This window comes from Mustela lutreola, chromosome 10 (assembly GCF_030435805.1).
Source record: "Mustela lutreola isolate mMusLut2 chromosome 10, mMusLut2.pri, whole genome shotgun sequence".
In the NCBI taxonomy this organism is placed as follows: Eukaryota; Metazoa; Chordata; class Mammalia; order Carnivora; family Mustelidae; genus Mustela; species Mustela lutreola.
The window spans coordinates 9,744,051-9,759,887 of NC_081299.1; the positions used below are offsets into that span (position 1 = coordinate 9,744,051).

The 15,837-nt window shown below is 46.3% G+C and overlaps 1 protein-coding gene across 4 annotated transcripts in view; it reads left to right on the plus strand.

Annotated features, from left to right (window-relative positions):
- KAZN (kazrin, periplakin interacting protein) overlaps nt 1-15,837 on the plus strand; it is a 1,030,689-nt gene that overhangs the window by 231,047 nt on the left and 783,805 nt on the right. For all 4 annotated transcript variants that reach the window (XR_009344966.1, XM_059134942.1, XM_059134941.1 and 1 more), the window contains exon 2: nt 8,280-8,437. Coding sequence is in view for 3 of the 4 variants with exons in the window: in XM_059134942.1 (XP_058990925.1) it covers nt 8,280-8,437 (158 nt within the window). In the remaining variant the exon portion in view is untranslated. The remainder of the gene's footprint in view (nt 1-8,279; nt 8,438-15,837) is intronic.

The following is a 15,837-nucleotide window of genomic DNA, read 5'->3' on the forward strand; positions in this document are numbered from 1 at the left end:
TCTCTTTCCCTATTTGTCAGTGATCATTGTCTCTTTGCTCAGGTGATTTTATTCTCAGGTGCGTGGGTGAGTGTGGGGGGAGGGATCCTCAGATGATAGCTCCAAAGGCCACCAGCTGCTTGGTATGGTACTTGTAACAGTGTAGCAATCACCACGGAAAAAGAAACTCTCTTTCTTTTTTTTTTTTTTTTTTTTTTTTTTAAAGATTTTATTTATTTATTTGACAGAGAGAAATCACAAGCAGGCAGAGAGGCAGGCAGAGAGAGAGGAGGAAGCAGGCTCCCTGCTGAGCAGAGAGCCCGATGCGGGCCTCGATCCCAGGACCCTGAGATCATGACCTGAGCTGAAGGCAGCGGCCTAACCCACTGAGCCACCCAGGCGCCCAAGAAACTCTCTTTCTTAATAAATCTTTCAGATGGTCCTGGGATTAAATCTGATTGGCCACGTTTAGGTCACATGCCTTCTCCTGAGCCAACCACTGTTGCCAGGGAAATGATAAGCTTGGATCCACCAGGTCTGGGCTGTGTGCCTCCCCCTAGGACCTCAGAAGAGGACCTGCCCTATGTGAACTACGAGTGGGGATTTTGCTTCCAGGAAAAGGAGAGACAGTTTCTTTCATGGGAACACAATGGAAATAGATGCTAACCAGACACATATAACATACCTATAACACAAGCCGAAAAACACAGGATGACCTTGAGGATTAGGTCCTGCCTTGAAGATTAGGTCCACACGCAGATACGAGGGGGAGGCTAGTGTTCCCTGTTGCTGTTCTTTCCTCATTCCCTCCAATCAGTCAACTTGCGTTTATTAAGTTTTCATCATGTACGAAACACTAGACCATTTGTAACTGGGATCACGAAATGAAATGTAGGGGGTTTGAAGGATGAGGGGAGGGGCTCAGCGAGGAAAAAGATGTGACCGCTAAGTGGCAGTAGCATACCCAGGCTTTATTGGATGAGGTTTGACCGGTTTGGGGGGCCAGGAAGTCCCTCACAGCAGGTGACCTTCCTGAAGAGCAGGAGAGGGGGGCAAGGGAACTGCCAGGGGAGAGGGGGATGCTCCAGGGGACTTCTGCATCTAGGTGATGTCACCTCGCAGCACCACAGGGGTTGTGTGGGTCAGAGAGCAGCAGTGGGCTTGGACCTCTTTGCTCTGGGGCTTGTCTTATCTATGGCTAGCAGATATTGGGTACAGTCTTGTGGGGCATGCAAAGCAGACAGGCTTTAAATAGCTAAAAATCTCCCTATTCCGACTATATTTAACACAAGTGGATGTGTCAAAATCTGAGCTTAGCACCTGCTGGCTTTTGAGTTAATGGGCCTCAGGCTTCAGCGAAGAAAACCATCCAGACCATCTTGGCAGATTTATGCAATGCGGAGCTAATGATGACCTTCAGTTATAAACATAGCAACCAGTCAACATCAGCAAGTTAAAGGCTGGAGTTATAAACTGTGGAATAATCATTGTAACGGTTAAAGCTGGGTATGTAATTATCACGTGACAGATACGGCGTCATGTGCTTTATGCAGACTGTCTCATTTAATTCACGGATAACTCTGTGTAGGAGTTTCTGTTATTCTCCCCATTTACAGATGGGAACAAGGAGGGGTCCAGGAACTCATCCAAGCTTATACAGCCGGAGGGGCAGACAGCACTGAGACCCAGGCCGACGCGCTTCAGAGCCAATGCTCTCAAACTGCCGCAGCATCTTCGGGGAGCTGGGTAACCTTACTGGCCCATTTCTTCACCTGGGAAAGTAGAGGGGCTTACCAGGTGACGCTCCAGGCTCCGTCCGTCACTAGACTTCGAGGCTTGCTCTGTGTGCCGCAACTGGCGGGAATACATCAGTGGGAGCCCTTTGGCTGTGTCCCCGAGGAAGCGGTGAGAATGGCCGTGGGAGGCTGTGGGGGACCAGAGGGGCGGCTGGGTGAGCCCAAGAAGAGTGGTGGGAGGGGGATGGGGCAGCTAGAGGTCTGCAGAGTGGGGACAGCGAAAGGTAGGGATTAGGAGCACCGGCTCTGCCTCCCTCACCCACTCGCTCCGAAATCTTGGGTGAGTCACTTCATTGGAGTTCCTTCATTTGTAAACAAGGAGCGAGAATAATAGCACTTACTTCAGGAGAATTGTCGCCGTGATTAATTAAGACTGTGCCTGTTAAACACGGAGCTCGGTGCTTGCCAAGTAGAGTCGCCCATAGATGTGTGTTGCGCTGTTCCTACTACTGCCAAGTATTATTATCCGTGCAGGAGCCATGTGACGGGGAGAAGAGGTGCAGGCAAGGTAGGTAGGGAAGCCCCTACGAAGGGTGCTTCAGTCCTAGCCATTGTCAGCTCGGGAAATGTTTACTGCGTCTCAGGCACTCTGCTGTCTGCTTGTTTCACATTTGCTAAAAAAACAAAAACAAAAACAAAAACACACACAAAAACAACCCCCAAAAAACAACAAAAAAAAAGTCTCTGTCTGTTCCCTGCCCTCACTTTTATTGTGGGGGTGTTGGTGGTATGACACCCCGCCTGTGATGTTGTCTCTAGTGACGTTTTTCTGGACCCAGAGTGCGGTAACATGGCAAGACGGTGAGAGCAGGCATTGGACAGTTATGACCTTGGGTCTCCTCTCTGTTGTATAAACCTCTCTGAGCTCCAGATTCCTTGTATCGCTACTAGATCTTGAACAATGACAGTTGGGAACTTAACAATATGCCAGGCATTGCGGGATACAAAGTAACTTGTTCAAATTCACCTACTTAGTAAATGTCACAGCTGGGGATGGCCCAGCCTGCTGACCCGAGGGCTCACATTATCCATGACTCATCCTTCTGCACGAAGGTTTTAAAAACCCCTGACATATGATAGGTGCTCGATAAACCGTAATTGTTGTCATTATTATTATTATTATGGCTTGTCAGAGGGGCAGGCAGGATAGAGACCCAAGCCAACTGGCTTTAGGATCTGTGCTGTCAAACCAGCTGTATTTACTCATTCAATAAACATTTCCTGACTGGCTTTCCTTTGCTAAATTTAACCCTTGATAAATGGTGAACAAAATGCTGTTCTTGCCTTCAGGGGAGTCACGATCTAGTCCAGAGTCTCTGAAACAGCATTCACTAAGCTATGCTCCAGTTAACAGAGATCTCCCTCTCCCTACCCGCTATTTTGGTGTTTCTCAGTAGTAAATATTTGCTTTTCACTTCCGAGTTTTCTACATTCTGGGATCTGAGCTGTTCTCAAGGCAAAAGGAAAGGAGTCATGGTGGAACCACAAAATTGCTCTTAATGCTTCTGCTCGACAGGGCAGAACTCGCGTCTACTCCCGTTTAGTTATCTAAAGCAAGTCACGTGGGAAAAACGGATGTTATTTAAGGCAGGAAGTATGTTTCTCCACCCAAGAGGGCCACTAGGGGGGTTCTGTAGGAAAAGGTTCCGAGAGGAGTTTTGGAACTAATCATTCAATCTACTGCAGATGGATTTTTAAGCGATTGTAATACAATATGGTAGGTTCTTTAATGGAAGCGTCTGTTCTTGGAGCAGAGGAGGGAGTGCTTACCTCTTCCAGCTTGTCTTTTGAATTTAGAACAAAGTGAAGTTTAGAGCAGATTTTAGACTCTGAATTTTCTGGAACAAGAATAGAGAGAGCTGTGATAGATGCATCTTGAGAACCCAGAATTCACTGTCCTAGTTGGAATGGAAAGCACTGACAGTCATTTCTCCTTTCCAAGAAGGGATGTAAGGAGTTCTGTGGAGAGCCGTGTCTGTGTGTCTGCAAGTGAAGAGTGTGGGAGCTGGGGTATCCTCAGAATGACTTAGGGAAGCACCCTTATGTCCACGTATGGGGAGGAAAGGGGAGGGAAGCCAGGATGGTGGTGGAAAACGTAGCACTAGTCATTCAGAGGCTGGTTCTTGATGCTAGTAGTTTATTTGGATACCTGTGCCCCAACTTTCCTGTTGGCAAGAAGTAACAGAGGGTTTACAACTTTACAATCATCCTGAAATGCCATGTGTTGTTACTGTTATTAACTTTCTACAGTAGAGCTCAGCTTGATCTAGAGCCCACATTTCCACTGATGGTAACTCAATCTCTTCTGTTGAAAACTTAGTATCTTTTCTAGGTAGATATCCAATAAATTCAAATTGCTCTCTCTTCCCTCTTTCCCTTCTTTTTGGGTTCTCAGGAGGCTCATGTGCTGTCCTGTCTTGGGGATGCGTATCTGTTCCCTAAATCTCCCTCTGGACACTTCAGGACTCAGTAGGAATGCCTTCATCCCCCGGGATGCTAGAGAAGACCAGAGGTTGGGGGATGACGGTGGCAAGGCAACTATCTCAGATCCCCTCTGACATAGAGGGTTATCATTTCTGTGCAGATCCTGGGTGTCTCCTATTGACATGCACAGTCAGAATTCCCTGCCCAGATGCCTAAGGCAGGATATAAGATGTTAAGTCCTTCAGCTTTCAAATCCCCAAATCTATCTGGGTGCTTCTAACCATCTCCTCCGGAGAACGAAGATTCAGGGGAGGCAGGAATCAGGCCCCATACTTTCTAATTCATCTTCCTCTGCCTGGGCGAAGCTCCTCCCCCAGTCCAGGACAGGATCTGAGAATCTTCCTCTGCAGTGAGGAACTGCTCTGAGGTCATATCCTGGATTCTTTCTGCTCTGTGGCTTAGAGTTACGACACTGTGCTCTGTTCTCCAAGTTTGAGTCTCCGTAGTTCAAAACCATCATTTATTTATTATTTATTATTTGTAATATTTACTGTAGGATTTACAATATGCGTGTCTAACAACACAGCCACCTCCAAATGATGTAACACTTTATGTATTTGCAAACATTCTCATTCTCTGTGCTTTCATATGTTTTACTTTTATATAAATGTTCTCAACCCCACACTACGTTATTGTTTTGCTCTCAACCATCCATTCTCATTTAAGAGAATTAAAAGATGAGAAAGAAAATGTGTTTACATTACATGCTCCTCCTTTCAAGCATTCTTTTTTACATTTTTCTAAATAAATGTTTCCTTCTAATGCCATTTTCCTTCTGCCTAAAGAAATCTCTCTAACATTTCTTTTACCGGAAGTCTACTGTAGAGGTGGCAAGATCTCTCAACTTTCATTGATCTGAGAAAAGTCATTATTTTACCTTCATTACTGAAAGATATTGTTGGTTATAGAATTCTAGGTTGACAAGTGTCTTTTTCTTTTGGTATTTTAAAGATGCACAGATTATCTTCTGGTTTGCATCAATTCTTATGACAAGTCTGACATCATTCTTTTTTTTTTTTTTTAAGATTTTATTTATTTACCTGACAGAGAGAGATCACAAGTAGGCAGAGAGGTAGGCAGAGAGAGAGAAAGAAGCAGGCTCCCCGCTGAGCAGAGAGCCCGATGCGGGACTCGATCCCAGGACCCTGAGATCATGACCTGAGCCAAAGGCAGCGGCTTAACCCACTGAGCCACCGAGGCGCCAGTCTGACATTATTCTTATCTTTGTCGCTCTGAATGCAATATGCCTTTCTTCTCTGGCTGATTTTAAGATTCTCTCTTTCTCACTGTGTGTGTACGTGCCTTTAACAATTGGATTATAATATGTCTTGAAGCCATTGTCTTTGTGTTTGTCCTGTTTGGGGTTTCTTGAGATTCTTGTATTTGTATGTTTATGATTTTATCAAATTTGGAAAACATTCTGTTATTTCTTCAAATATTATTTCTGTCCCTGTCCCCACCACACCCCCCCCAGACTCCAAGTGCACATATGTCAGACAGCTTTATATTGTTAAAGAGGTTCTGTTCATTCATTCTAGAGAGTTTTATTACTATAATTTTAAGTTCACTGGTCTTCTGCATTGTTGAATCTGCCATTAATCTCATTCAGCAAAAATTTTATTTCAGATATTGCATTTTTTTCATTCCTAGAACCTCCCTTTGGTTCTGATTTAAATATTCTGTTTTTCTCCTCATTATAATCGTGTTTTATTTCACAACTTTGAACATGCAAAACATACCCATAATAGCTACTTTAATGGGCATGTTTGCTAATACTATCACTTGTTATTTCTGGGTCTGTTTCTATATACTGATTTTTCTCTGGGCTATGAGTCACACTTTCTTGCTTCTTTACATGTCTGGTAATTTTTTTATTGAATACTGAGCATTATGAATTTTGCATTTTTGGTTGCTAGATTTTGTCGTCCTTCTACACATAAAAGGTACTCCTTCCCCTCCCCCACCCCGGCAGGTGTTTTACTTACTTGCAAATCAGTTTGATTCTTTCAGGGCTTACTTTTAAATGATTCTGGGGTAGGCTTACAGTAGCCTTTATTCTATGGATCATTTAGCTTCATTTCTAAAGCCTGATCCTTCTGGAGTCCTTACTGAATGTGCCCTGAATTCCTGCAACGCCCAAAACCCATCCACTTCAGCTGGTGAGCTTGTGAACAATTTGGGGCCCTGCGAGATCTCTTGGAATGGTTTGGCTTATGGCTGCCCAGACTGTAACTCTTCTCTCCTGGAATTTTTCTCTTGCCAGGTCACGTAGAGTTTCATTCCACCCACACACAGGATTGATACTCAGCCAACAACTCAAAGGGACCCCTTGGCAGATTTCTGGAGATCTCCATGCAACCCCCTCCTCTTCATTTCTTTGTCTTGCAGACCATAGCAAAGGTAGCCTTCCCAGTCTCCTTCTGTCTTCTCAATTCAGTGAGATCACTGGGCTGTCCTTGGTTTCCTATTCCTGTGTTGAAGTCTAGCCATCCCTTTTTTGCAAAATGCCTGGTGATGATTGAACTCAACTTTTTTCCCTCCCCTTTTCTAAACAACCACAGTATTGCACTATTCATTGTTCAAAGTCTGAAAAATACTTGTTTGGAAGATATCAAACAGTTTTCTGGTTATTTATGACAAGAGGGTAATCTGAGCCCTCTTACTCCTTCCTAATCAGAAGCAGAAGTGCTCAGAGTTATTCTGTTGTAAACCAGGTTGTTGTTTTTTTTTTTTTTTTTTTTTAAGATTTTATTTGAGAAAGAGAATGAGAGAGAGAGAGAGATCATGAGAGGGGGAAGGGCAGAGGGAGAAGCAGACTCCCTGGCTGAGCAGGGAGCTGGATGCGGGAACCCCAGGATCGTGACCTGAGCTGAAGGCAGTCACTCAACCAACCGAGCCACCCAGGCGCCCCATTGTGTACTAGTTTTTTGATGACAACTTTCATCTTCAGAATTGTGGTTGGTACAGTGGTTTTCCTGAGAATGCCTGGCCTTTACTTGTTCTTGGTCAGCGAGGATAGATTTACCTGAAATTTATAGGAATTCTATAAGGAAAGAAACTTGAATTCAAGGAAAAATAAGGAAATCAATTCAATAATCTTTATTGAGCACCACCTATTTGCTAGTGCCTACCCTCACTGTTGGGGATATAACCATAAAGATTAAACAACAACAACAACAAACAACTCTCCTCTTCCTGAGCGCATTGTAGAGAAAGTAGAGGAAGAGGCAACGGGCGTAATGAGTAAGTGAAGTCTTAAAATTTATAACAGGTCAGATGGCAAGCGCTGTGTGAATTGTAGAGGAATAATAATGCTCCCAGCACATGTGCGGCACTGGCTGGAAAACATGGCCTTTGTCCCTTCATATACTTTAACGATGGAGGCCATCTGCTTCGAGGTAAAGTAGCCAAGTGTATTACCATAAATGTCAATTACTCAAGGCCTGTCCCCGCGTGCCCTGGTGATCTCTGTAATTCACACGCATTTACCACGAAGTCATCCTCACGGACGTGTTCCCTAAATTGTTTCTCTTCCGTTCCCTCAGCAGGACTGGATGCTCCGTGAGGGTAGGTCTCGTGTCTGCCTTTGCTCACCATGTTATCCCCTGGCCCTCCGTACAGGTTTGGCATTTGGCAAGTGCTCAGGAAACACACGGGAGCCGTTAAACACGTGTGTTGAAGAGCTTCGTGGTGGTCCTGGTTTCTCGACGTACCATACGTGCACACTGCTCCTCCTCCTTTTAAAAAAGTACTGGCCAACTGCTATTTGAAAGTTACCTGTTCTTTTTTTTTTTTTTTTTTTAGTACTTTATTTATTTATTTGACAGAGATCACAAGGAGGCAAAGAGAGAGAAGGAGAAGCAGCCTCCCTGCTGAGCAGAGAGTTCGATGCGGGGCTCCATCCCAGGACCCCGAGATCATGACCTGAGCCGAAGGCAGCGGCTTTAACCCACGGAGCCACCCAGGCGCCCCGAAAGTTACCTGTTCTGATCACACTCTTCTTCTTTCTCTTTCTTGTAGCTGTGCAGTCCCTGCACACCCTAAATGACCAGATATCCCATTTTATCGTCACCAAGTCGAAGGCCCTGGAGGAAGACAAGGACCCCTTCCTACCCGCTGAGAAGGAGACTCTGAAGAGTTCCATGATACTGATGAGGCATCTCCTAATGGACGCACAGGTACAGAGACAGACACGGAAATTCTGCATAGAATCCGTGGTACCTTTCCTCGTGGTGTTTTTGGTGAAGTCATGCAAAATTGTTCAACTGCCACACTCCCAGCTTTGTGATGAACAGCAGGGTAGCAGACATTCTGATATGATGGGTATTGGATTTCTGGTTAGGAATTATTGGGGATCTAGTCTTAAAATAGCTTGGTTTTAAGTCACTGGAATAGGGCTTAAGAATAATATATGTGTTGTTTCTGAGAATCGAACAGATCTCTCATTAGCCTTGGAAAAGTGAAAAATCCATTTACATATGAACTTGGCAGGCATCAAAGCTGGCGAAGGCTCTGGAGCGGCGCGATATGTATCCCAAACAGCCTCGCTGAGCAGCTAATGAATATATGGGTATATTTGATGCACCACCAATAAGCAAATCAACGCTGTTGTGTGTGTGTGTGTGTGTGTGTGTGTGTGTGTTCTAACACTCGCAATGAATTAATTACAGAAGGAATTTAGCTCATTGTTCGCTTTTGTTGAGATTCTTCCTCAAGGTTTCTCCTCGTGCACTATTTTATTGAAATGTTTAAAGGTAATCTATGTACTCCTTCTGGCTTTGTTGGTGGGTCTCTCCAGATATGTTGGTAGGCAAACACCAGGTGTTATAGGAGAATTGATGGTTTTCTATGTTACCAATGCCAAACTGAGCTAGATTTTATTGTCACTCCTACCTCCTCAGTATCTAGAAGTGTTCCCGAAAATGTTCTTTGGTTTTGGTGATGTTGGATCAGCTTGCCCCAAAGATTTCTTCCTGAGTTGGTTTTCTGACGGGCAGCAATGAGGTCAGAATGCGTGCCGGCTTCCTGTGTCCGGCCCTCTATCGGGTTTTGAACGCTGGTTTCTTGGCTTCTGTTTCTGCCATGGTGGTGTTTTATGTTTCAGTTTCCTAAATCAATCCTGAAGCCTGTCTCTGATACCAGGAAGACTTTTCACTGGCGAGACTCCGGAGCATTTCTCACCTGTCAATGCTTGAAGCTGCCGCATGGGATTGTTGAGCCCCGATGTTCAGATGACCCCAATTATGCAAAGCCTTTCATTTTTAGTCACTGTTCTCTCTTCTCCCCTTTATTATGAGCAGCCCATTGCACTTCTCCTTTCTTCCTGAGCCTGTCTGGTGGAATAAGAAAAGATTCTGAAGCTCTAACAGCCAATATTAAGACTCAGAGGGAAGAAAAAACCAAACAAACAAAAAACGGGGTGGGGTGGGGTGGGGGGTGGAATTTAGAACAATTTACCAAATAAAAGAGGGAAAATTATTCTTGAAAGGATTAGCCTCCTTCAGTGCCTGAACCCATGCCTATAGCTCACACCCCAGCCAAGGCAGCTCGCCTAACAATTCCTCGAAGATCCTCGAAGATCTCATGCGAATTCCAGTTTGCAAAATCTAAGTAAATAGAAACCATTCATCTTTTCTCTGTCCTTCTCTAGCATCTAGAACGGGATTTCAGAAATGTTCATGACTACTGAAGAAAACATCCCCCCCCCCAAATGTTGCATTTATTTGTCAGTTTTTATCGTCCGTGGTGTTGACCACAACTTTCCCCTTTTTTAATCTAAGGAGACTGGAATGTTCCATATAATGTGGTTACTGTATAGGATGGCATTACCTCATTCTCTCCTGATCCCTAGTCAATGCCTGCTGGAAGGTTCTCACGTAGCCGTAGCCGGATCAGATGGAGCAGGATATGTTATTCCCCAAAATCACGCCTCCCAAAGGAGGGTGGGTTAACTCCTCATTTCTTTTGGCTACTTTTGTTCCAAGACTCTTCCATCTTGTCTTTCCGACTAATCTAGCATGAAGTAAATTGCGATTAGTTTGGTCTAAAAATACCACCCTCGTTTCTTTTCTCCCCAAACCGCCTACTTTTTGAAATGTTATTTGTGGTTATGTCTAGGTCTGTGGCTGAAGTCAATTAGAATTATGTCACCTAATGGCCCTGGGCTCCGCACGTCTCCCTAAGATCAGTGTTGTGAAACTCATAAAATGCTAAGGAACCCCAAGATTTGGGGTACAGTCAGGGGTGATATGCGGTTTTCAGTTTTGAAGGAGACCGCTAGAGATACATGATCTCCAAGGCGACTCCTTATAGAGCATTTCTGGAGATTCGGTGATTTTCCATTCATGGTTTGACATTGCTTCTTACCTCCATTGCAAAGACGGAAGGGATGTCCTGATTTCATATTCTAAGTTCATCAATAAATGGGAGGTCAACAGAATGTGGGTATAACTTCTGGGCGCCTCCTTCCTTCAGCTGCATTTTGTGATATTAATAGATGCGTGATAGATCTGTGTATTTGGAGGATGAAAGCTTCTCCAGAACGGTGACCACATCCCTTAACTTGGTTGGTTTAATAGCCGGCTCACTTCCACACCCAGAGGACTCTTAATAGCATTAGATGATGATGAAATGCTCTGACATCAGTCCGCAAGTTGAATGAAGTCAGGCACAAAGGGTTCCTGAGAACCCAGAGGCCGCTCTGGAGAGTGGCTGCTTAAAAGGCATAATCGATTCAAGTCACATCTGTCTTGAAAGCAATAAATCCTGCTTAGGAGAATGTCAAAGGCAAAAGCATTGCTGGGCTATGAAATTCTACCTCTGAGGATTATAAAACAGTATGCACAGAGCAAACACATCTCCCAAGTTTAATAGGGTGCTGGGCATGACTGGCAGGTGTGACAGCCCATTCTGGAGAATGGAACGGCTCGCACGGGCAGCCCGGAGGCCCACTGTTGTTGTGCATTCCCTAAGGGGCTCTCTGAGCATTTGGTGGGTGTCTCAAAGAGCCTGGGCTCCTCTGTTTGCATTCCATTCCCCATGTAGTCTGCAGCCCCCCCCCCCCCCCCCCCCCCCAGTTCATGACGTGTTACCATTCAGACCACACTGGAAACCTGATCTTGTGGCTTTTGTTCTGGAGAGCTCCTGCCAAACCCAGAATGCCGACTCAGACTCCTGAGTGATTAGATTCATAACGCCGAAGAGGCGGTTCCTTCTGGTGGAGATTGATTCTTTTACTCGTCCTGTGTGACTTTGCATGCTAAGGGGGGTTGATTACAGCAAATTAAATCTCTTATTGGCAGTTCTCTCCTCCTTCCCCCCAAAGACCTCGTATTATTTATTAAGGGGCGAACAAATGCTTGGAAAAACAGTAAGATCGCTTGGTTGGCAGCAAGGTCCTCTCCCGGAAGGCTGGGCGCTAAAAGGCAGAGACTTTGCCTGCCCCATGGGTTCTCCTTCTGCAGCCAAAGCAGCAAGGAAGGGCCCGCGTCCCCCTGCCCGGGCCTGGCGGCGGAGCTTGTTCTAAGCGAGGCCGAGCCCGAGTGCACCCCTCCCAAGGTCCCACTCTAGGAAGAAAGGAAGCAAGACTGGCTACAAAAATAAACAGTGTAGGGGTGCCTGGATGGCTCAGTGGGTTAAGCCTCTGCCTTTGGCTCAAGTCATGATCGCAGGGTCCTGGGATCGAGTCCCGCATCGGGCTCTCTGCTCGGCAGGGAGCCTGCTTTCTCCTCTCTCTCTCTCTGCCTGCCTCTCTGCCTACTTGTGCTCTCTGTCTGTCAAATAAATAAATAAAATCTTAAAAAACAAACAAACAAACAAAACAAAACAGTGCAGCTGTCCTCTCTAAGCCAGTGCGTGCCCAAGGCCTGGCAGAAATCAAATGTTAGGCGGAAAAGAAATGAAATCTGCTTGGTTCTCTGGCCAGCCCTTTCTTGGCTCTTCCCTTTGGCTTTCTTTTAGCTCCTCCCTCCCCTTCACCCCTCCTTCCTCACTACACTCTCAGTCCCCCCCCCCCGCCCCCGCGCCCCCCTGCCCACCCTTCCCCTCTCCTTTCCTTTCCTCTTCTGCCTTTCTTTCTCTTACTTGTGTTCAGGGAACTGGAAAGCGTCATTTGCCCAAACTGCATATTCCCCTTGCCAAGCGCGAGGCAGAGCAGCAGAGGCCGTGGGGTGACCGGCAGGAGGCCAGCCTGGGGTCCGGGAGGTGGAAGGGGTTCCCGCCAGGATCCGAGATCCCCTGTGACGGCCCCCTGGGTAGTGTGATTTTTTTTTTTTTTTTCCTAGAATTGTCTAGAAAACTCCTCTCTGCTGGTGGATGATACTTTCTGATTAACTTCTGACAACATCAGGCTAATTTAGTATGAGTAGATTGGCTGTTTGAGCTGCCCAGACAGGGCCACTCTCTAGCCTGGCCTCGAATGGGGAAGTGTGGTCGGAGCAGAGACCCCACCGAGGAAAACAGCTCAGGCTTCGGACAAACAGGCAGGGAGGGATGGCTTGTCAGCTTGTTTTGGGAAGGGGACCTTGGGAATCAGGTAATTGATTCGTGACATTCGTGGCAGCCATACACCAGAAGAGGACCTCTCCCTTTCCTAGCACTAACCCTCTCCATATGCTTATGAAGCCAGCACCGAGCTCAGGGCCCAGACCTGGTGTCCCTACTAGGGCAGATATCTGGGGTTTTCTAGCTGCAGCTGGCTTCAAGGTCCTGCCAGGAGTGCGGCCTGTTGACAGCCCTAGGGGCTGTCTTGCCCTTCAGTCACACAGACTTCAGCCCCAGAGTGGATGCTTGGTTCTCACGGTCACAGATGCTGGCTGTGGCTCTAAGCTGCGCCTGAGCACAGGTTTTTTTTTCATACTATCTTCTGAAACGTGACCCCGTGTGGGAACAAGAGCCCAAGTATCCTGACATAGTGGCACGTGGGGGAAGAAACACTGTCATTAGAACCGGGGCCAAGAGGCAAAGTTTTTAACCGAAGAAAATCACCCCGGGGATATGTTTAAGTCCATTCATGCTGTCAGATTTCCGCCTCTTACGGGGCCTAGGAGAAAGAAATAATTAAATGGACGCTAAAGAGGTTAGTTCACCTAAGTAGGAAGCTACAGGGTAAGGGGATTATTCAAAGGAGTCTCCGCGTATCCCCTCCAGTCATCCAGGTGCTTCATGACTCATCCGTCCTGTGCAGCCGGAAGGGCAGCGCTTACGCTCCGTCCTCACGTGCAAACCGTGACATCGGGAGGGCCAAAGCCTATGGCTTCTTGTATAACTCATGCGAGCCCACTTCCCATTCTGCTATGGTGATTTTGATCACTAAATAAAATTTAACTTCTATACGCCACCAGCCATCAATGCAATCCCATCAGTCACGGGGCCCCTAGGGTCCCCTTCCCTGCTCAGATGGAGGGTGACACGTAAAATTGCAGCGCTGCTCCTCTGATAAGCTTGAGTCTAGGTCTTTCTTTCTTTTTTTTTTTTTTTAAAGATTTTATTTATTTGAGAGAGAGACAGTGAGAGAGAACTTGAGCGAGGAGAAGGTCAGAGGGAGAAGCAGACTCCCTGTGGAACTGGGAGCCCTCTGTGGGACTCGATCCTGGGACTCCGGGATTATGACCTGAGCCGAAGGCAGTCGTCCAACCAACTGAGCCACCCAGGCGTCCCAAGTCTAGGTCTTTCTTATGTCAGTAGCAAAAGGTCGCCTCCTCTGAGACCTCTGCCATCTGTAAAACCCATAAGGCAGAATTTTAGGGAAGGTTCTGCAACACTGAAATCCACACTTTTGGTATTTACAGGCAAAGATCTGGGTAGAGTTGGAACCGAGATTCAGGAAAAACTGGATTCCTGTCCTTTGCTGTACTCTGAAGGAGAGGAGCATCTCTTAGGATGGGTCATAGTCGAACAGAATAGACTCTATCAAACAGGTAGAACGTCCACCAATGTGTGCATACGGTGCTAGAGGGAAATTTGGGGATTTTCACACCGCAGAAACTTTATGCCCCATTTTTAGATACTATGTATTTGTTTCAGTCATCTACATTTTAAATGATAGTAAACGAGAATGCAGGCTGCTCTGATAGTTGATGATCCGCGGTATAGTGCGGGAATCTGAAATAGTAGCAAAATCACGGAAAGATGGTTAGAGGAAGACTCTAGTAGGGTTTTTGTTTGTTTGTTTTTTGGTTTTTTTTGGTCCTCAGCAACAAAGACCAGCTCTGATTAGCATAAGAAGAGAAGGAAAAATAAAATAAGATGAAAACAGAGAGGGAGGCAAACCGTAAGAGACTCTTAACCATAGGAAACGGGGTTGCTGGCGGAGATGGGGTGCCCCGGGGATGGGTAGTGAGGACATGTGACGTAATGAGCGCTGGGTGTTAGACGCGACTGACGCATCACTGAATTCTACCCCTGAAAATAATATTACACGATATGGTACCTAAATTGAATTTAAATAAAAAATTTAAAAAGAAAAGAAAAAGCTTCTCTCTTCACGAGAGAAGGTGTTAGTTAAAAAGAAAAAAACGCAGCAAGGGTCTAACATGGCATGGAAGCAAACGAGGTCGACCTTAGGAAAAGCTGGAGAACCTGCTTCTCGGGAAAGGCAGGCAAGAAGACAGCAAGGGGGAGTTAGGTCTCGGGGAATTAAAGAGAAGCTGCTTTAGGATACTGTGTTGGGGGGCACCTTTGTGACTTAGTCGTTAAGGTCTGACTTCCGCTCTGGTCATGATCCTGGGGTCTTTGGATCGAGCCCCTCATGGGCTCCCTGCTTGGTGGGAAGCCTGCTTCTCCCTCTCCCATGCCCCCTGCTTCTGTTCCCTCTCTTGCTGTGTCTTTGCCTGTGAAATCAATCAATCAATCAATCAATCCATTAATCTTAAAAAAATAAAAGTTATTGTGGTTGGGACACCTGGGTGGCTCAGTTGGTTAAGCAGCTGCCTTTGGCTCCGGTCATAATCCCGGTTCTGGAATTGAGTCCTGCATCAGGGCCTCTGCTCATCTGGGAGCCTGCTCCTCCCTCTGCCTGCTCTGCCTCCCGCTGTCCCTGCTTGTGCTCTAAATCTCTCTCTGACAAATAAATAAATAAAATCTTAAAAAAAAAAAAAAAAGGATACTGTGGTTGGGATAAATTGGTTCCAGTTATTCTCTCTCTCTGTGTCTCTTTGGTCACGATTCCAGTTCTTGGAAGAGTCTGACCGGCATGTCTTAGGTCAATGGGCCCTTTTCCCCACTGACCATGGTGGGAGGGTGTGCATGTTGAGGGATGGTCCCACCTAGACCACTGTCACCACCAGGAGCGGGAGAGGATGCTGGGCAGGTGGGGGCAATAATAAACCCACCGTGCACTCCCCCTGCACACACTGGGTGTTGTGTCCCAGCGCGGGGTGTGGCAGCGCCCTGAGCCCTAGGGACAGAAGATTGGCCCTGCCCCAGCGGGACTCAGGATATGGTGGGGCAGGTGATGGGACAATGTAGTGCCCTGTGATCAGTACTGGGGAAGTGCAGGGGACTGTGGGAGCCCAGAGAAGGAAATGGCTGATATTTGCAGATCACGTAACTGTTTACAAAGCACTTCCACCAGGATTTT